At 33.6% G+C, this 25,233-nt stretch overlaps 3 protein-coding genes across 11 annotated transcripts in view; 2 read left to right on the top strand and 1 right to left on the bottom strand.

Annotated features, from left to right (window-relative positions):
* Wdp (Leucine rich repeat protein windpipe) overlaps positions 1–14,265 on the top strand; it is a 67,032-nt gene extending 52,767 nt beyond the window's left edge. For 3 of the 8 annotated variants that reach the window (XM_072886439.1, XM_072886445.1, XM_072886441.1), the window contains 2 exons: positions 6,934–6,983; positions 10,114–14,265. In XM_072886439.1, the coding sequence (XP_072742540.1) occupies positions 10,131–12,209 (2,079 nt within the window). In that variant the 5' untranslated portion in view covers positions 6,934–6,983; positions 10,114–10,130 and the 3' untranslated portion in view covers positions 12,210–14,265. Of the gene's footprint in view, positions 1–1,030; positions 1,122–6,933; positions 6,984–10,113 lie in introns of all 8 variants that reach the window. The other 5 variants (XM_072886440.1, XM_072886442.1, XM_072886446.1 and 2 more) reach the window with 3 other exon arrangements.
* Positions 14,266–14,922: 657 nt separating this feature from the next.
* On the bottom strand, positions 14,923–23,937 carry LOC140662800 (uncharacterized). Its single transcript, XM_072886438.1, has 6 exons — positions 23,483–23,937; positions 22,799–23,102; positions 22,241–22,469; positions 21,463–22,058; positions 20,657–21,077; positions 14,923–16,278 (listed from the first exon to the last, which is right to left on the bottom strand). The coding sequence occupies exons 1-6, from the start codon at positions 23,672–23,674 to the stop codon at positions 15,639–15,641; spliced, it is 2,382 nt and encodes a 793-aa protein (XP_072742539.1). The 5' UTR covers positions 23,675–23,937; the 3' UTR covers positions 14,923–15,638.
* LOC140662805 (uncharacterized) lies at positions 17,342–19,997 on the top strand. Of its 2 annotated transcripts, none has more exons than XM_072886453.1 (4): positions 17,342–17,688; positions 18,246–18,367; positions 18,481–18,640; positions 19,433–19,997. In XM_072886453.1, exons 1-4 carry the CDS (start codon positions 17,478–17,480, stop codon positions 19,564–19,566), a joined length of 627 nt encoding a protein of 208 aa, XP_072742554.1. In that variant the 5' UTR covers positions 17,342–17,477; the 3' UTR covers positions 19,567–19,997. The 2 variants fall into 2 exon arrangements, with proteins under 2 accessions (XP_072742554.1, XP_072742553.1); XM_072886452.1 differs by having other exon boundaries at positions 17,344–17,688; positions 18,162–18,367; positions 19,433–19,845.
* Positions 23,938–25,233: the final 1,296 nt, after the last annotated feature.

Below are 25,233 nucleotides of genomic sequence, written 5' to 3'. Positions count from 1 at the left end.
AAGAAATTACAAGTAATAAATAAAAATAAAATCAAATAGTCGCAAAATACAGAAATTAGGAGAACAGCAAACGCATTTATTAAAAAAAAATTAATTAATACAAAAATATAATAACGCAAAATATAATAACAAGAAAATTAGAGTGTAAATGTTTCAATCCTTGACTCTCTTCAGTACCAAATTATTATGATAAATTAATAATGATCGAAATACAGACAAAAAAATTAAATAAAAATACAAAAATTGGGAAACCTATTGTCTGAATCGCGATGTTAGTTATTAATATTGAATTCTTTCATTATAATGTTGAATCTTTCTATTGGCACATTACATCAGTTCAGTATTCAAATATCTACCAACAAAGTTGTGACAAAAACTTGCGGAAGAATAAATAAAGTTACAATACTTTTGATAGGATTAATTTCTGTCTTAAGTAGTTATTTTATTATAAAGAAATTTTAAAGAAAAATTAATTTAGAAATTAATTTAAATAAAATCTCGAATGCCAAAAAAATCATTTTTTTTTCTTCTTTTTATGTTAAATCGATTTCTGAAAAGTTTAATTTGATTATTAAAAATGGCGATTTTCTTTATATATAGGGAGCGACTTAAACCATTTATTACACAAAGATTCTTTAACCGCAAAAATGTTGTGTACAGAATTAATTGCGAGGACTGTGAAGCGGATGTGAGCTAGACAAAAAGACTATTAAAAGCCCGTAAAAACCCGGATTAACGAACTTCAGAAACATTAATAGATCTGAATCTTAAGGCTTTGTAATTACGAACTATAGAAATTATGAAATTATAATTTTGATTCGGATAGGGCACAGATTTTCCAAGATGCTTTTTTTTTAAGACAAAGATCTACAAGACGACATTGAATTTTAATCATTCTTAATCCATCCTACATTTCCATTACTGAGATATAAACTTAGAAAATGTTTATATCGACTGTTTCTAGTGTATTTATATTACAATTTGTTTTGCCTCGTTGATCTTATTGTCCTTTATTATTTTGATTTCGCAGTAGTCTAATCGTAAATAATGTCGCACAACAAGACGAATCTGTGAGTCCGCTAAGCGTTTTTGCAGTTATATCTACATCGGATCTTCCATTGGTGAGTCCGTTAGTCCATTAATTAAATTTGCTCGGTTTTCATCACAAAAAAACTTATTGTAAAATAAAAAATCATGAATAACACCCTTCTAAACAGTTTCTTATTGTGACTTTATTTATTCTTCCGCAAGTTTTTGTCACAACTTTTATTGGACTTTGTTGGATATTTGAATATTTAACTGATGTGATGTGCCAATAGAAAGATTCAATATCGATAATAACTAACATGTGACATCGTGACTCAAATAACATCAGATTTTTCAATTTTTGTATTTTTATTTAATTATTTCATGTGTATTTTGATCATTACTAATTTTTCATTATCTAATTTGGCACTAAAGAAAGTCCAGTCAAGAACTGAAATATTTGCTTTTAATTATCTTGTTATGTGGTTCTTATTATATTTTTATATTAATTTATTTTTTAATCTGCGTTTCTTGTTCTCTTAGTTTTTGTATTTTGCGGCTATTTGGTTTCATTTCTACTTATGACTTATAATTTCTTTGCGTATTTATAATCTGTTTTTATGTTTCTTTAATAATTTCATAAATTTGTAATATTTTAATGTATCTATTAAATTTTGCGTCCGTTTAGTTTTTAAATTTGACTTATTTATTTTTAAGGTTATTTGCTCTTTAAGTTATATATATCTTGTTTATTATATTTGGTCGTCTTCTGTTTATATTTACATATAAACTATATTATTTTTGTAGTTTTGTAATTATTGTTATTTTAACGATCGTATAAATGCACTATAGAAACATTATTATTTTGATAGCCAATTGGCAGAAGAATGCATTTCATTAACTGTATTTGTAATGAACGGCTCTTTTTTCTTAAGTCAGTGTATTTTCTTAAGAGTTGTACGTAATGAAAGAGTGAAGGCCGACCAAATTTGTACGCTGTGTTAGCGTTAATGATGATCTCGAAATTCTATCTTAGAGGTGTCTTATGTATGTAGGATGACATGTTAAAGGAACATTATTTTCCTAATATTAAGATAAATTTTTTGAAAATTAAAATCTGTTAAATTTAATTTACTAGATTTAAGATTAAACTGAATAGATCCGATATATATGTGAAATTGATTGATCACATACTTTTAATGTTGCAGACAACAATGTTAGACAATGCCAGTTTTAAAAAATAAATATGTTAAAAGTATTGCAATATTAAAAAAAAGTAGAAAAACATATTGATAAGAATATGGATTGATACACGTTAAAACTAATATTCTCGAGACATATGTAAAATAAAATAGTATAGGGCTTGATTTGAATTTTACCTAAAAAAAGATTTAATGTTTAATATAGTCTAAGTTCAATTCAACTCTCAAATATGAATATAAATAAATATAAAATTTTTATTAGATAAGCTCAGCGAAAACTCGACATTTGATAGGATATCATATTAGGTGATTGTCAAGTGTTAACGTAGTATGTTCAATGACTGGTACAAGGACTTGTTAGAAAACACGTTAGAAATGTCGTTTCGTCTGAATCGGCTTTTGAATGACGCTTGCGATCTATACTTATCATCTCGCCGTGAAATGTATGTCAGCGTGGAGATATTGTTCCTAATTGCCTCTATTGGCAGGCAATGGATATTATTTCAAGAACGGTGTCTGCCCCTCGCACAATGATGGTCTTAAGTCACTCGCGCGAGTGTCCTCGCTCCGTTGACATGATAAGAATGCTTGTTTACTATCGATAATCCGTGAAAAAATGCGACAAGAGTTTCCAATCTGACAAACAACTTCGTTAAGTTAACAATTACTAAAAAAAACGGAATAATTATTAGTATATTCGAGAATTCGCATCAATATTTTACTATAAAAATGTTTCTTTCCGTTTGTTCCTTAAATTAATTATCGCGTGGCTTAGATTGAAATTATTAATTTTTACCCAAAAAAATTAAATATGTAAAAAATCTTCACTTTAGTGTACAGCGTTGTTTTTATTTACATTCTTCAACTTTTGCTTTTATTAAAGAAAATAAAACATAGAAAAAGAGATGAGAAAACATCTCACGTGGAATAAAAAGAAATGTCAATAAAAATGTAGGCCTCATTTTAAGATAATTGTAGGGAGTTTTTTTCTCTAGTCGGCGTCCGAATTCCGATGTTCGCGATCACTTCATAAAGTTTATGCAAACTGACAGTTTCACATTCGAACCATGCGCACGAATTGATCGATTGTCACTGATCGGTTCGGTCATAGGCGGTCTTAGAAGGACTTATTGACAATGTGAATCTTATTGTTTGTGATTACTCGGAGTTGACTGACCTATCCTGATGACTCTAGCATGATTTCTTTGCGGCCTGCTAATCGTTTCGCACGAATGCTCGACGATCGATACTGTAGTATCTATATTAGCGAGAAAGGGAGAGTTTCTTCTTGGGTGGTCTATCCATCTCGTCGGTATTGCTTTTTTACTGAATGTAATAAATGTACGAGAGAGAATGTTAGCCTTTCTTAGATAAATGTGATGCAACAAATACATTTAATATAATAACTCATAATTTATATGTGATGAATAAGATACTCTTTCTCTATCGTTTATTATTTAGAGAGAAAGTATAATATATATATATATATATATATATATACACTCTCTCTCCTGTTTCATTTATTTCACAATAAAAGTGAAACGCTTGTGCAAGAGAGTAGTTTGTTCTTGCCCATCTATTAAAAAAGGATTTCTGAAACACGTAATATGTTTCCGAACACGTAATACATTTTAGATATCTGCTGATCGATGACAACGACATATTGCGAAATATATGTGAAAGTATAGTACATACCTGTGCTCCAAACCATAACGTTTCATTTATTACTAGAGGCCGTTATCAATATTATCGATCGACAATTCTTTTAAAGCAATGTCAATGGGTATGTAGTGTTAGAATTTTTTATGGAATTCGTCACGGTTTTGACTTCTCGGAAATTAGAGTTTTTTGCGGCCCTCTTGTTCACATATTAACATATGTTTACACTGACGGCTTCTTTGGGTTTTTTTTGTTTATCATCGATATAAATGAGTTTCTAGTGGCGAACAAAATTTGGTTGATTTATCAATCAACACGATTGTAAATCCGATTTAATGAGAAATGCTTCTAAACTTTGTTGATGCTCAATCTTTAAATCTAATTTAAGATAGCGAAATTACGTTTTTATTAGTTTCTTCGAATTCACACATTCTATCTTTTAAATTATTTATTAGATTCTTTACAAGTTAAAAAAAATTTATTATTCATTATTTCGTAATATCTTTTTCAGATTAGCAATTAGGAAGTATTAAATTTATCAAAGAATTTGTTATATTGTAGAAACGAGAAAATTTTTATCGTTGTTTTTCTGAATCGATCTTTTCAATGAGATTTTATATTGACGGACTCTGAATTATATGTCATCAAGTTCGCGATCAAAGTCCAAGTGTATTGATCGATCGATTATTTTAGTCTCATGCGATCAATATCGTTGATTGCTTACGTACATTGTGAATGATAATAAAAAATCATTAAACGACAGATAAAAGATTGCATCAATACGGATTTAGGAAAAATTTTTTTAGGAAATCCAACGTTTAAAAAAATTGTTATATGAAACCATCTTGTCAGGTTTAACGCAATGATTAATACTTGCTAGTTCTATATGTACATATAATGAATCATTATTCATTTTTCTCGCGAGTTTCTCTGTTGAAAATAAAATGTAAATTCAGATAATTGATTAATTGAACGGAATACGAAACGCATTAACCGATAAAAATGAAGTGCCGTTATGTTTGAAAGATTATTTCATGTATGATACGCGTCGTTATTATATAGCGGAGAGTTCGTTAACAGCAACAGTACGATATCAGTCTATTAATAATAGTCCATTCATACACGCATGAATAATCGTGCGTTTTTATATAAATGCATCAAAAGATATTTCTCCATTTTGTTTATCCATAATTATGTATCTATGTAGTTACATTTGTTTTAAAAGTTGAAAGATTAATCTTTAAATATAATAAATTAATTTATTAAATAATATTATTAATACATTTTATATATTTTATATATATATATATATATATATATATATATATATATATATATTAATATATTAATAAAATTAATATAAAAAATTAATAAGCTAATTTATTAAATTAATTTTTAATTAAATTTTAAATAAAATTTCGAAGAAAAATGACAAAGTCGCGATATGAGAATGTTAATGAAGGAGACTAGACATTTTTGTGTTGCACAATTTCACTTTCATACAAAGTGAATTAATAAGAATAAATTAGGATAGATAAGGATCGTTTTGGAAGGCCAATAAACGATGAGAATGCGTATTAACATTCGTATCATTAGTATGTATGGAATGAAATTTCCGCTGCTTTTCGACTTCCTCCCATACAGGAGGTGTATGACCTCCCAGAATGATTCCTCGAATCGCTGGGCTCTCTCCTTGAAACACCTGGTGAACTGGACCATGAGGACGCGATGGTACCGTTAAGGATGGTATCAGCAAAAAGTGAGCCATATCAGGCGTACATGTTTCGGTGCATCTTGTTACTTACTAAATTCGCGCAAGAGATGTGGTGCATAAAAAAGTACATACATTTTTCGTATCTGTAATATCGATTTTTTACGGTATATTTCAAAGAAGCTCAATTATTTAAAAAATATTCGATTTTAATAATCGAAAGACGGTTTAATAAAAATTAAACGTTTTAAAAAGAAACACAAAGCTTATTTGAACCTACAATAAAATGTTAAGAATGCAGTTTTGGCTGTGTATATTTGATTTGAGATGCATTTTAGGATACATTATTGTAAAAGAATTCTGCGATTTGAGCTGTGTTTAGTTCATGACTCAGTGATTTATTATTTACAATTATAAGTGTAACCAAATGTAATATGTTTATTATCAGTGCACACACGTGCGGCGTAAAGTATTTGACCGATTCGATTAAAGGAAGAAGTGAAGAAACTGCAGTTAGTAACGTCGATAGCGATAAGTCACATTAAAATAACGTAACGTCACGAACGACGTAATCGATGTTGCCCCTTGAACTCGAGAAACGGCGTGTCGAATCTAGTACACGAGCACGCACGAGTTGGCAGATATTTTGCAACAAACGCGTGATTATGAAACGAAGAAGGATACGACAGGCTATAAAAATCTGGGGAAATATATGTTGTAATAATAATTATTGTCGCGCGTGTAACAAGCAGAAGTGACGCGACTCAGGGCCGGAAAGTCAAGGACTAGAGATCTCGCGCTTGGAAAGTGAGTCAGCGACCGAGGTAGACAGACGAGAACAGGATGGGAAAAATTCACCGAGACGAATTCTTGCTCAATAGCAGGAAACGAGAATGAAAGTACGACCGTCGCGGCGGGAAAATCCAAGCGAATGATATAACGTTCCTCCTTCATCGATATGTATGAGGATCTATAGAGGGAGTAGATTATCGTGAAAGTGCTGGGAATGCGAATACGTGAAATTCCAATCGTCAAATAATACTGTGATTATCTCGAGAACCGCAAACAACTTTCCATGTTTTATACATGCAAGCAGATACGTTTGTGTCATGAATGATCTAGGCAAAATCTCGATTGACGTCACGCTCTAATTATTCGCTAATTTATGCTAATTACTATAATTTATTTTTATTTAGTTATTTTTTATCTGAGAAGATGGAACACGATTACATATTCTATCGATATAAGTCGCAATTACTTTTTGCTGTAAACTTGCACTCAACTGAATACGCTTAATGTGTAAATTTATTTGCCTGTTTCGTGTATATGTTCCAGATGCCCTCAGGATCACGGTGTTGTCGAGACCACGTCTGAGCAAACAAGTTGTAAGTGGCCAATTGAAAGTATTATATCGATTGTATGATACTAGATTAAACAGTGATTATTAATTAAAATCCTTCCTGATTATTAATTAAAATTATATTGTAATACATAAAAAAGACCACTTTAGACGATCTATAATTTGCGACAAGTTTTACGGCAGAATTTTATTTGTAATTTCACATATCTCGTAACATTTGATAAGATAAAATCTGCACTTTATAAAACACACATTTCTCAAGATGCACACATATTAAAATATATGGCATATAAAATTATAAATAGATATTTGTCTCTAATTTTTTCACCGCAATTTATATATGTCGTCTAAAATGGACTTATAATAAATGGACATGTTACTTTAATCAGTTGCGTTGGAATTTAACAGACTGATTTCTCGCACCTGATTGCCATATTTGAATTCGCAATTAGCATCATTGGTACCTTTCGCGAAATGTAAACACGTTGACGCAACTTTAAGTAGACGATGTTGCTCGCTAAGAAAATGTTTGCGGAATGTAAACTTTTATCGTCGTTATTTTTGGTCGTACAAACTGTAGAGACTCTTTTTCCTTTCCAAGAAGCATCAAGGTTGTTAAGGCTGAGAAAAAAAGTTTGACGTCATTGTAGACACATTGTGTATGGAACAGGGCCACGTAGAGTACGGAAACGTCGTTCGCGAAATTACAGGAAGTCCGTTCTTCGCAAACCATCGGTTACACGTAGCGTGGATACGTCCACGAAGCACGGAATAGCGAATCCTCCTCGCGAAAGATCTCGAATCCACTGGCCATGACCTGTCCTCCACCCACGCAAACGCACGAAACGATGCGAGCACATTGCATCGTGCGTAGGTATTATTGGGGCTCACAGGGCAAATTGCGTCCGTTTGAAGATTAAGAGAAACACTTTGCGCTCTGTATTATATTATATACACCCGTCCTTCATTTAATGTTGGATTGTTTTGGTCGCATTACGTGAAAAGCAAGATAAAGGAGTGACTCTTGTATAAAATAAACTGCACAATTTTTTACATTTTATTACTCAGATTTGAATTCTGAATAAGAATGGAGAAATTTATCGACACAATAAATTTTTAATAATGATTTTTTTTTTCCGACAGAAATGACATCGTTACACAGTAACCTCTTGATCTTATTAGTAAATTTTGCTCGTCTCTCTCTCTCTCTCTCTCTCTCTCTCTCTCTCTCTATCCAATTCGTTATTACGTAACGTAGCATTTTACGAGATATATATCGTGTTGAAAATTGCATCGCAAAATTTAATTTGATTTACTAATTCTTGTTCATTCATCAAATGAGGAGAATCACGAAGCGAAAAAAGCGTCTGATTTTGAACGTTGAGTAGACTGCTGATTACACAACTCGTGCAACAAAATTGATATCTTATCTTTGACAAGCACAACGGAATCCATTATTTCATTGATAGCCTTATCTTACTGAGAGTGAGGACGGGATTTCTCGGGATCCTACGGGATCCAGATGTTATTAACGAGCGAGATACGTATAATGCAACCTAGTCAATTAACGTCGATTACGATCGATTGTGCGAGTTCAATGTTCGTCGTCGTATGATCTCATGACGCAAAAGAATAAGACGCGAAAGTTAAAAAGACGTCACCGATTTCTTTCCATCACTCGCACATTCGCACATTTATACATGGAAATGACATCACATTATATCGTTACATTGTGCCAACACCGCGCGGACAGTATGTAAAATAATGCAAATAACATATCTAAACTGTTCGTCCTACGTCGTTCTGTCTATGGACACGAAGAAGACGAAAAAGAGGCACATCAGATAAATTTTCCTTATTCAGTTCCGACGATCAGGAGCAATGCTAGCGGCAATTTCCAGAATGTCCATCCTCTTAGGACGGTTATGTTAATATATGCAAAAACTTGTTCACGCTTTTTTATCCGGAGATAATTATCTCATATATTGTAGCCAAAAGAAAATATTCCTTGTCGTGCTACAGTCAATATAATTTATATGTATTTGAAAAAAAAAAAAAACAGGAAGATTTATAAGCGTTTTTTTATAATCTTTTAAATTTCGAAATATATGGATGCTTTTTATGGATGTACTCGCATTTTTTTTTATCTTCTCTCGCACAGAAAATAAAGAACATATTTTTTTTTCTTTATGTTGAAGTATCGAAATGCAATTTGTAAACTATCTTTGTGCATGACGTGCATTTCGAATAATTGAGAAATATTAAGTATAATCGTCGCACTATACATATTTTTACGGTGTAATTTTTACTCTCTATATTGTAGAGATTGAACGGCCTCTTATCTGCAGTCCAACTTTATCGAGTCAATAATAAGAATAGCGTTGATAAGAATCGCTTAGATGGTATAGCAGTTTATCAATGTTTTAGCTATCGCGCGGTTCAACTTTAGTCGATCTCATATCGGAACATATTACACGCAGCTACAATCGACTTGGATGTCTTGCAGGTGCTGGCATGGTAATAATTACCGTCGAGCTAAGCGTGCGTACTAATTACAGGCATTAGGTAATCACCTGTGTGAAACAAGCCGCGGGACGTTTTACTTTCGTTCTCCTACTGCTTGAATACACGTGAAAATTACATCCTATAGGGTGTTATTAATAATTAATGACAGGTCTTTCTACCTCTCATCCCGAAACGTTATACCGGAAATAAGCGCGCGATGAGTGTGTAATATTTCGTTATCGGATACTTTATCTATTTAATCCTACTTTCGTCGATTATCGCGCTTATCTTCGCATCGGCAGATAACATGTGTGCACGTACATCCAATTTAACTCTTAAAAGTCCACTTCTACCTATCGCCGTGACCTCCTTTCGGTCGTACATCTCTCTGTACGCGCGCTAACAATGAGTTCACTCGGATTTCTACGAGACTCCGTTCGACAATATTGGTCGATATATGCGAACGCCTTTACTCCCATGTGACATCCTGAATTACGTAATTCTCCGAGGTGAACGATACATTTCATTGTTATTGTCATTATGAATGTTCATCGCGTGACATAAAACCGCGTTGTTTGGAAACGTGAAATACACGCGCGCGTGTCGCATTATCGGCAAGCTAAATCACATGCGATTTCTCTCCGTTGCAGATACGTCAGATCGAAAGATGCAGACAGCACCGCCTCTACTATCGTTCCTCCTGATTCTCCTTTATCATTCAGGATGGACCCATGGACTTTGCAGCCTCGAAAACAGTACCGCAGCGTGGTGCGACGAGTTGGAGGATCTTAAACAAATCGAGACGCATCATCTGATGACGCTGACGGTTCCGACCGCACAAGACACTCTAATCCCAGGCCTCTTTGACAATTTGACTAGCCTTAGGCATCTCAACATGTCTGGTGGCAATTTAAAAACGATCGAATCAGGAAGTTTTCGAACACTAAGTAATCTGAGAAGTCTCGATCTTAGTTACAATTATATCGAGTATCTGGAACTAGCGTCTCTGGAGGGCCTGATCAATCTGCGAAAACTGAATTTGCAAAAGAATGCCATCCGGCAACTGCCACCCGCACTAGCACGTCTAAAGCATCTCAGACACCTAGACATCCACGACAATCCGCTTGAGTGCAACTGCGCTACCCTTAAAGTACGAGATCTTATCGTGCAAAGAAAAGTATTCGTGTCGAAGAAGGTCGTATGCGCACATCCCCGCAATTTTAAAGACATGTCACTGATGAAGCCGAACGCGGCGTTCGTCTGCAATTTCGAACAGCAGGATCGCGAGATGCAGAACGATCAGGCGGAAGGATCTGGGATGTATTCGGGATCTGGAGACGATGTTTTGAATGAATTAAATAGCGAGGAAGAAGAGGACGAGTACACCGTAGAAACTAATGGCAGTACGTCGGAAGAGCCTGAAGTAGAGACACCTTTTCCAACCGGAAAGGTGAGTTCTTCGACAGGATCTTCCGTGATTGAACCTACCATCTCCTCGCAGGAGTCAACCGCGACTGTAGAGGAGACTACCAGCATTACAACAAATTCTTTGCAACGTACAGTTGAAGACGAGGAGATCTTCTTCGATAACGAAGAGAAGAAGGAGCAAATGTCCACGACTGAAATGTCGCAGAAGAAGGAGGATATTAAAGATGCTCTATTTTACCCACCGACAGGCTCCGGTGACGGGGATGAAGATGGTTCCGGCGAAGGATCCGGAATTATTTGGGAGCATTCTGATGAAGAGAAGATTGAAAATGTCAGCAAAGAACTCACTAAAGAAGAGGATTCATCATCGTCCATCGCTGGAACTCTGTGGGACTTATTTTTTGGTTCCACGGCAACCACTGCGATTCCATCGGAAATCAAGGATCCGGATCTCGAACAAGAGGAATTTATAGACGCATCATTTACTAAGGTAACCACCGAAGAAGAGCCGACTAAGTCCGACATCGATAAAACCTCCACCGAAATGATTTCGACTAGCGGAAGTGACGCGGAAGTGTTGAAATCTCCTGACAAGCCCAAACCAGGTAATGTTAAAGCCGAGCTAAACGACGAACAAGCTGAAGTATCTCCGGCCAAGCAGTCTAAGAAAGGCATGGGCTCATACATCGTTCTAGCGGTCCTGCTCGTCGTTGTAGCGGCACTAATTGGTTTTGCCGCGTACAGAGGTGACATATGTAGAAAGAAGAGAAAACGAGGCGGTGACGTGGAAAACGGCACTGAGTTGAGAGACATGCAGAAATCTCTTCTCCCAGATGGAAATTCGACTCAACCGAAGATTGCCTCCAATGGAAATCCCGAAAATGTTCCTCTCGTAGAAGGTACTTCCGATGGCAACGACGACGCAAAAATCAATCAAATTCAAAACGATCGTCATTCAATTCAAGAAACGCCGCGATCTCTCAATGGCACTGCCGATCATCTGGATCCTGTAAAGCCGCCCCGGAAGCTAATTAGTTCGCAGGAGGAACAAAAGAGCGAAGATAGACCTCGCGTGGACATAAATTCTTTGAGAGAGAACTTCCTAGCAGGTAGGACGAGCCCCGCGCAGCCATCAGATTCATCGTTAGCGACAAACAATGGACCAAGAGCGCAAATTTCGGAGCCCAACGGACCACCGCTCAGCCCTGGAGCTCAAAGAGTCAAGATCACCCTGCAAGAGAATCCCGACAGTGTGCCAAAGACGCCCATACTCATCACGCGAACAATGGCTGGTGAGAATCTAGTCAAGACGCCATGAAGCAGTGTTCTGAAAAGAATCTACGCGACATAACAAACATTATGTCGCTCGACCGACGTGTTTGTCTGTCAAACGGAGGAAAAATCGAAGGGACGAATGTGTAATGCGAGGAGAGAGCTTTTCGACGAATCTGTCGTGATTTATAATAACACCGTTGTTCCTAAACCTGCATATAAAGGGGTCTTTTCGCGATGGATTTTCGTGATAAAAAAGATTACCAAATCAAAGATCATGTATACATACGTTACATACACATATATACATGCGCTGACAGTAGTAAGGGCCACTATTGTTTACGACAGGAAGTTCTGAAGGTGTGCTAAGCGGTTAAGATATACTTGTGATCTTTCTCGAATATTCGTTGAATTATCGGATGCATGAAATGATTATATATACATGATGTATATATTATATACATTATGTATTATATATTTGCTTTGCCATAGGATATTTCGGATATTATGTTACTATTTTTTGCATTTATATCGTCTTGTCTAAATATTCTTTAAAATAATTCAAGCTCAAACACTACCTTTACTAAGCTCGAATAGAATATTTGTTCGAAAAATTTCTAACTGAAAAAAATTTTTTTTTTAAATTATCCTTTAATCTAATTATACATATACTTTTAAAGATTAATCGTTGAAAATCGTGATTGATATTTCTTAGTTCTTTTCGAGAAAAAAATGTACGATATCTATAATTGTTACATCCGTTTACAATGTACATAGAAATGGGTAAAATAACACGTTCGAGATTAACACCACAGTACACTAGTCAGTCTTCCTGATCTCGCGCATCCTGCGAGGATACCTCGAGTATATGTGTATATGTCGTAGGCAAATGGTTATTTTAGGAAAATAGCTTTTGACTAGGCAAATGGTTATCTGGCTGTACTGTCAGCCTTGATAGTTTCTGCACTCTCAAATTTTGCTATATTTTTTTATGGGGACGGGGCGAAGCCCCGTCCCCCTATGCTTGCGTAAAAATCTAAGCGTTCATTTCCAGGATGTACTTTTTAGTACGTACACGCCAGATAGCATTTGCCTAGTCAAAAGCTATTTTCCTAAAAAAATCATTTGCCTACGACATATATATGCCGCGGTATATTTGTTATCGCGCGAGATTGCATCGCGAGGATCCTTAAATTGATCGAACATCGATAGTATTCGCTGAATGTCAGTGAATCGGGAGCATTCCAGTTTGCTGCCATATTTTTCTACAAAGCTTCGAAAGATTTTACACTCCATTGGCCTTATGCCGTCCTTCTCTCGAGCCACAGATTATTTGTCAACACTGGACAACGCGTACCTCGTAGTTTTAACGCGGCGTTTTAGATGTACACGTTTACGCGATGATTTTGTAATTCAATGAGAGGCAAAGTTTGTCAATTATAAATAACGACCTTCGGATCGATTTATGACAGTCGGAGTGTGAGTGCCTGGTGGACGATATGTGTTATTACAATTAACGTTATGTAAGACTCGTTATTCATGTCACAGAAAATATAAATACGTAATAATCCTGTTATCACGTTATATTTCTTACAGCGGATCCCCTCCCGCGAAACGATCTTTTAGACATTTATGAAAGGTCTTTCAGGAAGGCAGCGATTCGAATTTTTGTATGTATTAACATATTTATTCGTTGTGCGCGGTGCAAATTAATGCGGGCATCTACGAAAGAGACAGACCAACTTCGCATATACGTACAGCACTCCATGGACGTTAATCGCGTGATTATCAGTTAAACGAACGCGTCATATGGTTGTGCGCGAAGTGATAAAGCGCCACAATGTGTTATCATATTATCGATCATTTTATTATTCTAACGTACGATTCTTTAAGCCAAATGTGTCGAACGCTGTGTGCGGCGTATAAGATTTAATATTAAGATAGCGCGCGGATCCCGTTAGATTTATATTTGTCCCTACGATTCCAATGCGCCGTTTTAATTAAGGGAATAGCGATAAAACAAACGGCTCAGTCGACGATTGAAAGACTTTATTTATATGTTCAGTCTTTGATCAAAATAAAAGAGAGTGTTATTTTGTTGATATCACCATTTATTTTAATTCTGTGTTTCACGAAAAATCTTTTGTTATGATCTTTTCTTGACTTTTTAATCTTGTTTGTTATTTATATCATTGAACGTGTCAATGATATTGTTATAATATTGTTTTATACTGGATTAATCAACGATACATCCTGCTTTTGAAAAAAAAAAGTAATTAAGTTACAATTGTTAACATTTACAAAAGAATAAATAACAAATACGTGGAGATATACGTGATAATATTCTATAAATACGACACGTGTGTATCTTCAAGTATTTATTGCGTGTTAAGAATAAATGTAACTTTAACTTTACATAAAAAAAATTTTAATTGTGTAAATTGTGTAAATTTATAGCAAAATTGGTTGGATAAACTAGTGCACGTTATCATACACAAATTTACAATATAAACATAAGTAATTAAAACATTAAGATAATTAGAATAGTATAAATTATTATTATTTAATAATAATAATAATCAATAATTCTTCTAGTATGAATTATTTTAATTTTTTAAAATTATTTATGCCAATGTAAATTTATGTATGATAATCTTTATGTGTACCAGTATGCACTAGTTCAATCAAATTCGCTATTAAATGAATTTTCACAAATTTTAAATATTTCTGTATTTGTTTCATAATAATCAATCTATTACAAAGATCATGACTGTTATAAGTAAAATATATACGTAATATATTTTGCTGTGTATCTAAAATTATTTAAAACTATAACAATTTGATAAATGAATTACGGGAGTATTATTAAAGAATACTCCTAAATGTTTAATGATAATGATATGGTTATTATAATTTATGCGTATCCTGTTTTTTTTTTCTTTCCATTTTCCTTATTCCTATAAATGATATAATGATATGACAAACGATAGGAATTTACAACTATAATCTCCAAGTATTCTAATTCTTCTTAGATTGACAAGAAATTATCGTAATCTGAGGTCGATGCTATTCGAACTGATAAAAAAAAGGTGATGTTATTGCACCGATAAGCACTCGAGCAGGAGAGACATTATTTCAAGGAAAGACACTTGTACTTTTGCTTTTCTCCAAAGCAAATCTTCTGATGATTCTTTTTCATTTATATTAATTTTTTTTAACAATAATTGGAGAATCTTTATCAGCTCAATATCCATCTTATTGATTTAGTGTTAAATGTATATACGTAAATGATAGTATTATTTTTAGGTAATTTTAATATGTTTTAAAAAAAAGACAAATTTTACACTCTTTAGAAAGCCATGTTTTTGCGAAATGCAACAAAAATGTTGCAGAAAAGTCTCGTGATCTATTTCTTATATTTATATTAAAAGTATCAAACAATTAATCGTGCTTGAAATAATTTACATAAAGTAGTTTACGACTCGCGTTCTGCGAATGAATTTCTATAACCGCTTCTGGGTTCACGTCGGAGTTCCCTGATGACGATGGATTGATTGAAATCCGTTATCTGAACGTCGGAAGCCTCGTCATCGGTTACTTGTTCATCTCGAATCACCTGCCGTCTCCTTTTTTTCCTCGTGTTGGGAGTTTGCGGCCTCGGTAGATCCTTGCTACTATTGGATTCCAAGGACTCCTCCACGACGCTGTGCCTCCTAGATCTGCGCGTCATGGAGATCCTAGAATTTCTGGGATTTGTATGTTGCGATTGGTCCATGGTCTCGCAGATATTGCCGCTGGAATTATTCCTCTCTCTTCTGATCCGTTCCTGCCGACGTTCCTCTCTTCTCAGCAGATCATCCTCGCTCTGAGTTCGTTTTCGGGTCGTCTTCGTTCTTCTCGTTCTCCTTTTCTTCATCCGTAGATTATCCACGGAATTTATGGGGCGCAAAATATCATCTTCAACGGAGATTTCGTTCAAAGCGTCCATGGAATGAACTAGTCTGGGCATCTGGACTGCCTCTTCGTAGCTGGGTGGACCGATTAATTCCAGAGGATTAATTCTGGGTTCCGCTGAATTCTCTAGGTCTTCTATTTCTTCTTCGAAACGTTGATTTCTAAAAATACATTAGCGCATTAGTTTTATTTAATTTTATCCTGTTGTTGCAGTCCCAAAAGTGTATCACTTATAAATGTCAAGAAATAATTAAAAATTCTCTTGTAATAGCTTAAATTTATTTACAAAATTCATCTAAAAATATAACTAAGCGTCGGTAACGCGTTTTCTGATATCACTTGAGAAAACTAAATGATGTACCAGCTTGCGAAATTGTAATGTAAATCTGTGTGCGTTTAGTCGGTTGCGGTTCTGAGAGATATCTATCTTATCTGTTGCAGGTAGAGATGTCCATTTTAGATTAATACATTTTTGTATCATTACCTTTATATGTGATTGTGATTTGAAAAATGTAGAAAACGTAATGTAGATAACGTAAATGTTAAATTAACAAAATTTTAATTTTATAACACAAACGAAAGTAAAGATCGTTGCGAATTTGCTGATAGTACGTCTATCGATTTATGTATATGTATAAATGATATATAAAATAAAACCCCAGGTAGCACAGGTTCGTTTTATAAACGTTTTCTAAACGTATCCAATATTTTTTAACCGTCAAACACCAATAAGAAACGTTTCAACAGAAACATTTTTAAAACCATAGTTTAAGAAACGTATTTTTTACGTTTCTATAAGGCCTGATTGCATCAACATTATTTTGGCTTTAAACGAGACTTAAATATATATATATATATATATATATATATCTGTTTTTATTAATTTAGAAAGAAAAATAAAGATAGATACATGTTTAAGTCGCACTTAAATCCAAAATAATGTTGGTACAATATCGGGCCTAAATAGAATAAAAATTAATGTTTTAATTCAAAATTATATATATATATATATATATATATATATATATATATATGTGTGTGTGTGTATATATATACATATAATTTTGAATTAAAAAAATTAATGTATTTTTAATTTTAGATATTCATATTCATAGTCCGATTTTATATTGAAGACCGTCTTAATAATAATGTGTTGTAATTCAATCACAGAATCGTAATAACATATCTTAAGATATTATACTTAAAACGATCTTGAAATAAAAATAATGGACTATGAATAAGACCTCGAATTTATTCAGATTCTTCAGAATCTGATAACAATGAAGAGGTATTATGCAATAAAATCCCATCTCTTCCTGCATTAAAAATAACATCAAAAAATAGTAATTTATCAAGATCTATGATCACTTCCTGCCAACCATCAACATCAACAGCTGACAGTTTTTCAAAACGTATATCTAATGGAATTAGTTTTTCAACGTCTTCAGTAAGAGCAATTAGTCCTCCGCAGAAAACATTGAGAACTACATTGACCAGTTCAGATGAAAGAGCAATTAGTCCGCAAAATACATTCAGAACTACATTGACCAGTTCAGAATTTCACAAATCAGGTAAAATGTTAATAAACTTTTCTGTGTACAAGACTATTACTCTAACATATTAATAATTTTTATAAGAAACATATAACTTAATAATAATTTTGCTTTTGAAATATACTGCACAGAATATTCTGAATAATCTGCACTATCTATATAAAAATTACTTTTTAGAATAATTGTGCTTTAATTAATTATTATTTTGAACATTTGACTTATTATTTATTATGTTGCTTTCTATATATTGTTTAGTTCAGCATTTACTATTTACTATTTAACTTTTCTATATTCTATTACTTTTGTGTTTAAATCTTATTTTTTACATTTCTATAGTTAAGAGTTACTCTTGTGGAATAAAAAACTAATTCAAGATTACACTTTTTCGTAATTATTTTGATGATGATGTACATCAACATCAATATAATTAGATATATATATATATTTTTTTTAAAAGAAAAAATTTCTCTAACATAGCATGTTATTTTTAGATTTTTCTTACGTTGTTCTAACAAAATTAGTGAACTTAGAAACTTCTATGAACTTGCTTCTTCCAATGGTCAAACAACTTACAGCACATTTTCGACCATCGAGAATACCCCATGTGGAGGATGTTCCTGAAATACCAGTTGACACTGATGAAAGTTTGGAAAATATTGAAAGATTTTTAAAAACAAAACAAAATTTTGAATACATGGTAAATATAACTCATTAAATCTCTTTTTATATTTTTGCATTCTGTTTATTTTCCTTTCTTTTTTTTAATCCATATTTTTTTTATTATATTAATGTGTTATTATTCTTTTAAAGGTACAGATTTTAGCTATATCAGGTGGTACAACGATTGCACAGATAACAAGAAGAACATTGGAAAAAATAATAACAAATAATTACGCTAAAAACTTTAATTGGGCAGGAAGAGTACCTAAAAAAGCCTTCAAAGTTTTAAAAGCGAAAGATTTAATCATAGGTTTGTCTTTTGTCTTTGAAGCCAGCATTGATAACATTTAGCAAATATGTTTAATTATTATGTGTGTGTGCGCGTGCGTGCGTGCGTGCGTGCGTGCGTGCGTGCGTGCGTGCGCGCGCGTGTGTGTGTGTGTGTGTGTGTGTGTGTGTGTGTGTGTGTGTGTGTGTGTGTGTGTGTGTGTGTGTGTGTGTGTGTGTGTGTGTGTGTGGGTGTGGGTGTGGGTGTGGGTGTGGGTGTGGGTGTGGGTGTGGGTGTGGGTGTGGGTGTGGGTGTGGGTGTGGGTGTGGGTGTGGGTGTGGGTGTGGGTGTGGGTGTGGGTGTGGGTGTGGGTGTGGGTGTGGGTGTGGGTGTGGGTGTGGGTGTGGGTGTGGGTGTGGGTGTGGGTGTGGGTGTGGGTGTGGGTGTGGGTGTGGGTGTGGGTGTGGGTGTGGGTGTGGGTGTGGGTGTGGGTGTGGGTGTGGGTGTGGGTGTGGGTGTGGGTGTGGGTGTGGGTGTGGGTGTGGGTGTGGGTGTGGGTGTGGGTGTGGGTGTGGGTGTGGGTGTGGGTGTGGGTGTGGGTGTGGGTGTGGGTGTGGGTGTGGGTGTGGGTGTGGGTGTGGGTGTGGGTGTGGGTGTGGGTGTGGGTGTGGGTGTGGGTGTGGGTGTGGGTGTGGGTGTGGGTGTGTGTGTGTGTGTGTGTGTGTGTGTGTGTGTGTGTGTGTGTGTGTGATATTGTACAGTTATTATAAACCTATTATGTTTAATAATTATATATAAAATAATAATGTATAATAATTTATAAATTTTTTACAGCTACTGTCAGAAACGTTGAACCAAACGCTGCAGTCAACAAAATTGAAAATTGTATCAAAGATTGGTTGAAGCTATCCTCTATGCGTATTACTTTAGCCGAAATTAAAGCAAGAAGAACTTTTCAACAAGAATAAAAATTTTAAGTTAAGATTTATTAGATTTTAAGATAACACAGTTCTGTGATTGAAACATAAGTACAAGAAAATAATTATATTCTTGGAATAATTAAAAAAAGTTAATTTTTTTTAAATTTTAATTTTGTTGTAATTTTTTTTATTTTTTAAGTTAAAATTAGGTTAACATTTATTAAATTTTAAAATAATTTTAAGATAAAATTGTTCTATGTTGAGATTTAAACATAATAAGTATACAAGACAAAAAAGTTATATTCCTGGAAAAATGTGTCAATTTTTTTTCATTTTATGTATGTGTTAATTTTTTTTTCATTCTTTGGTATAATTATTATATGTTTAAATGTTTTTTTTTTAAATAAGAACTTTATTTTAAAATACTTTATTATGATTTGTACTTTATATATTTTTGATTATAATCTTATTATAATATACAGGCAATATAAACTACTATATATGAACATATTGTATACATATATTTATTTTATAAAAGAAAAAAACAGTTTTTATGCGTGAAAAAGATTTGTTTTCTTATAAAATAATAATAAAATAATGCGTTTATACCCATACACACACACACACACACATATATATATATATATATATATATACACATTATTTATATATATATATATATATATATATATTTTAATAAAATTGAACTAAATTTAATATATATATATATATATATATATATAATAAATATGATTGTTTATTCACAGATTCAATAAAATAATGCATATATATATATATATATATATATATATATATGCATTATTTTATTGAATATTCAAATATTTTATTGAATATTTGAATCCGTGAATAAACAAATTTTTTACAAATAAAGGAAAGAAAACGGTATTTTGACCGTTTCTTAAACGTTTTTTTTTGTTAGAAAATAACGTTTCCCTTAACGTTTCTTAAGTGGACATTTATACCAATTAAAAACGTTTTCGAAAGCCGGTTTTAAAACGTTTCGCAGAAACATTTGTGAAACGTTTTTAAAACGAACCTGTGCTACCTGGGACACTTTAATATATATTTAGCACATATATAATAAATTTGGCAATTAATAATTCAAAAAGATTCTTACCGTCTTGAATGCAAAAGTCGTACTCTTTCTCTTTCTTCTGCCAATTCCAGCTGCCGTCTCTGCTCTAGGACTCTTCTCTTTATTCTCATGGTGTGTTTGATCGACACCACGGTGCCACACAGAACGACCATGATAAGCAGACTGACCATTACCATTCCCCAAGTTCTATCTTTATTATGATACAAGTCGGTGTTCCAAGCGTCGAAACACGCGGCTTCCCACGAGTAACCGGAAACGTTCGCCGGACTCTGACAAATCAAGCTCGATCCCACTGTTTTTCCAATAGGAACCATCAAGTATTCGAAGGTGACATAGAGTTGCGTGCAGTCGCATCTCCATGGATTATCCTCTAAACGGATTACGGTCAAATCTGGATTGTTTAGAAATATATCAGGATCCATCGCCTCCGTCAAGCGATTTCCTAAAAATTTATTTATTAAATTTAATAGCGCGAAAAATATATATCAAAACATATAATAAACGAAGAAATAATATAATAGTTATAAAGAAATTTTAAAATGTAACAATAGTAATTTCTCAAATTATACATTTTTAACTGTAATTTTAATTGAAAAAGATTATTGACTTCAATTTTTAACTTTACTACTTACTTGCCGTAATATAATCTATACTTTCTTTTAATTTAAAGAAATTTTTTTCTTGTTTATATAAATAAATAAATAATAAATAATCATAATAAATAAAAAAAAAGATTAATGCATTAATAAATCAATTAAAGATTAAGTTCTCAAAATTAAATATCTCCTGGTTGTTATTGCCGAAAATGTAAATTCAAAGATATATACCTGACAAGTCGATTTTTTGCAACGACGGTAATTCAGCAAAGCTGTCGTTATGCAACTCAACGAGTCTGTTTCTCTGCACATTTAGTATTATTAATGTTTTTGACTTTAAGCCGTGTGGCAACAATTGCAGTTGATTATCTCTCAAGTTTAAATTTCTGATCCTAGGCATATTCTCCAGAGAGTTTGCGTTAAAGCGGCTGATCAGATTGAAGGACAGATCCAATGACGTGACGAGAGAAGAGAGATCCGGAAATCGGTGTAGAGAGTTGTAGGAAAGATTTAGCAGCCTGAGATCTATGTTGTCCTGAAACGTCAGCGGGTAAATGTTCTCGAGATTATTCGCAGACAGATCGAGCGTTTGAAGTTTGATTAAACCGTCAAAAGTGCTGGCGTTCAATCGCTCTAGATTATTCGCATTCAGGTATAGATGCGTCAGCTGCTTGTTTTTGACGAATATATTATCCGGCAATATATGAATCGTATTACGAGAGAGATAAACGTGCGTCAACGACGGAAAACCATGAAGACCGGGTCTGTCGAGGTTACATCTCGATACGTCCAGTCTCTTCAGCTTCGGATGTTGTAAGGTCGAGTGTCTGCAAACAGATGATATTTTGTATTATTTATATAATTATTATCACAAGAATATTTATTTTTATTAAATAAATTATCTAATATTTCTCATACAAATTCTTTAATAATTTTTTTCAATAAAAATATGAGTTAAACAGTTATATATAATATATAAACTAAATATAGTTAAATAAAGTCTTATTACCGAGTACTATACACTAACGTAGGATTGTTGGCCAATCGTAGTTCTTCTAATTCTGGAAGTCTACTCAAAGTATCTGGATATAGATAATTCAAAACGCAATCAGACATGTCCAACCATTGCAGTGTTTCACTGACAGGTGTCTCGATAATTTTCAATGGATTTCCCGCGAGATTCAATGTCGTAAGAGCTGACAGTCCATTCAAAGATGCATTGCCGAGCTGCCTTATAACTAAAATATACAAAGCTCCTTTAGTTTGATACGTGAAATATGTGTCATTCATAATCGTGTAAAAAAATTGTTTACATATTTTTGTATAAAAAACATAAGCAATATTGAGATGTGTGTATGATTATGATGTTTACGTATTAAATATTTTTATGTTTATATATTAAATCTTATGTCATACATTTTACGTATTAAATATTATATAAATTAAAGTTTATGTATTAAAAAAATATTTCTATGTAATTTTAATTTCTAAATTATTTTTATTAAAAATTATAAAATTTATAAAATTCTTTGCGTATTAAATATTTTATCATCGTTTTAATACATACGACAATAACCGGCATCCACTGCCTGTAGTACTTCGCTAGTTAACCCTTTTAAGTCAAGTAATTGATTCTTTGAAATGTATAGAACCTTCAGGGACGGCAACTGATTAATGGAAGCAATATCTGCCGTGTTTGCGATAGTGTTATCTGATAGATCTAGTCTTCGCAATTTTCTTAGTTCTTTAAGATTATTTGGTAGGGAAGTAAGCTGATTCCTGGCTAGATTTAAATATTCCAACTCGGTCAGTTGATTAATTTCGTCCGTGACGTCAATTAAAAGATTGCTCGACAAATCCAGATGCTGGACCTATTGCAAAAAAAAAAAAAAAAAAATTAATTTCAAACAATAATTTGCACATGAAAAAACATAATTTATTACAAACTAATTTAGAGGAATATTGTGAATAAACTATATAATATTTATAAAATAATCTTTTTCATCATTCGTAAAATTGTATATCGACACTTGTTATTTAAACCGGGACAGTGATTCATTTATCTTGATTACATATCTTTGTCATGATTCTCACTTTTGTTGTACATTCATTTTGTTATCAAAGTAACTACTTAATTAAAATGTAATTAACCAGTATTACCTTATATTCATCACTTATTTATAACGAGATTTACGTGTGATTAAAAAAAAAAATCAATAAAAAGGCTTCATAGTAAATCTTACACACTCACAACGTCACTGATATTTTCGGGGAACGCCTGTAATCCTTGTCTCGAACATTCGATAGTCCTGGGTATTCGGTTAAGGTGGCATAGGCACCTAAGAGGGCACACGCTCTGACAGCTCGCAATCGACAAAATCGTCAACCACGTGATCAGCAACAAGGGCACATCGCGATGCATCATCGTCGATCGTTCCTCCATGTTCCTTTTACATCATCGAGGCGGGTCAGGTTGTCGAATAATCGTCCGTAACCCACATTCTCGCCCAGAACCGTGCAGAATTCACCTCGTCGCCGTTATCGAAACAATATTTGCGGCTTCTCGATCGCGCGGTATCATCGCACGTCGTAACGAGATCGTAGAAAATCGATCGCCGAGGATCCCGTCTACGAAAATCGATGACTGAGCACGGTACCGGTTTCTCTCTGAACGCGCTGAAAGAGCACTGAGTTACTAGTTATCTTTGATAAGTAACGCTAGGGTACACGCCGCACGATATCTCCGTAAGATAACCAGACTGCCGCGGTGTGGAGGTGTCGAGCGCGTTATTCCGTACAAAAATGACAAGAAAAAACAAAGAATCGGACGAAGATAAAGTATGGCGAATGCGTTCGCATTGTCTGGCTGCGCGATAGTTTGTTCATCATAATGTGAGACATATCAGTGATATTTATCTGTCTATTTTATTTCTGTGAGCGACAAAGCCAAGTTTTGTCGATGATTATCTTATTTGATCAAAACTTTACATTGCATTTGGAATATTTGATCATCATTTGTCCATTAATTTTTTAATATGATAAATTAATATTAATTATGATAAATTTCTTGATGATACACGATTATCAATTAACAGCTTCAAATATCTAGGAACAATCAAAATCATTTTTTTCTGCTTATCTATAATTTATATATTTAAATTAAAAAATTTTTTATTATTAATATCAGCGTCGTTAAGTTATTGAGACATGGATATTTTAACGAGCTTTGATCGTAAATCGGAGCGCTTCGTCGAAAGCGGCAATCCAGGAGAGCAGGTTTTTCTGTAGAAGATATGAATGGAAATTTGCATGGGCAGTGCCGCGGAAAATGTAAGACATTAGATAAATATCTCAAGTATCCCGAAAGCCGATATTGAAGCGGGCATCTCTGTGGTCTAAGCCTCTCTCGGCTGACCCATGCGGATATTTTCCCCTTCTCCTCGTCGCTGTCGCCGCATTACGATCTTTTTTTCATCAATTTTTTCCTTGATCCGATAGGACCGTATCTGCTCTTTCTTTCCGAAACGAACATCCCTCGTAGAGGATTAGCTCAGATACAAGAGAGTTCGTTACATTTATATTGCATTATTTATATATGCGGTTGATTATCAAATATAACACAGATTGCCTATGCTTTGCAAAAATTGTAAAAATTCTAACTATATATTTTATATTTTATATTTTATAACAATTATAAGACACTTATAGTAAATCAAATAAAAGGAAATTTTAAAATTGTGCGGGAGTTTAATTTTTTAATTGCACAATTTTAAATTCACATTTTGCATCTTGGCTGCTTAAAAAAGTCGCAAGAAAGGAATTGTAGATCTTATAAATAAAAGATCTTTTATTATAGCAACAAGACAAATTGAACAAGTTGCATTAATCTCTTTAGCAAGAGAAATTAATGATACTGACGTTTTAATGCACAGAACACAAGATTAGTGGAGCAAAAAATTTCTTGATTTATAATTGAATAGAAAAACTGTGCGCGAGGATTTA

Source organism: Anoplolepis gracilipes, chromosome 2, assembly GCF_047496725.1.
Source record: "Anoplolepis gracilipes chromosome 2, ASM4749672v1, whole genome shotgun sequence".
Taxonomy (NCBI): Eukaryota; Metazoa; Arthropoda; class Insecta; order Hymenoptera; family Formicidae; genus Anoplolepis; species Anoplolepis gracilipes.
Note: the sequence above shows the minus strand (reverse complement) of the source record. Positions and strands in the feature narration are given on the sequence as shown.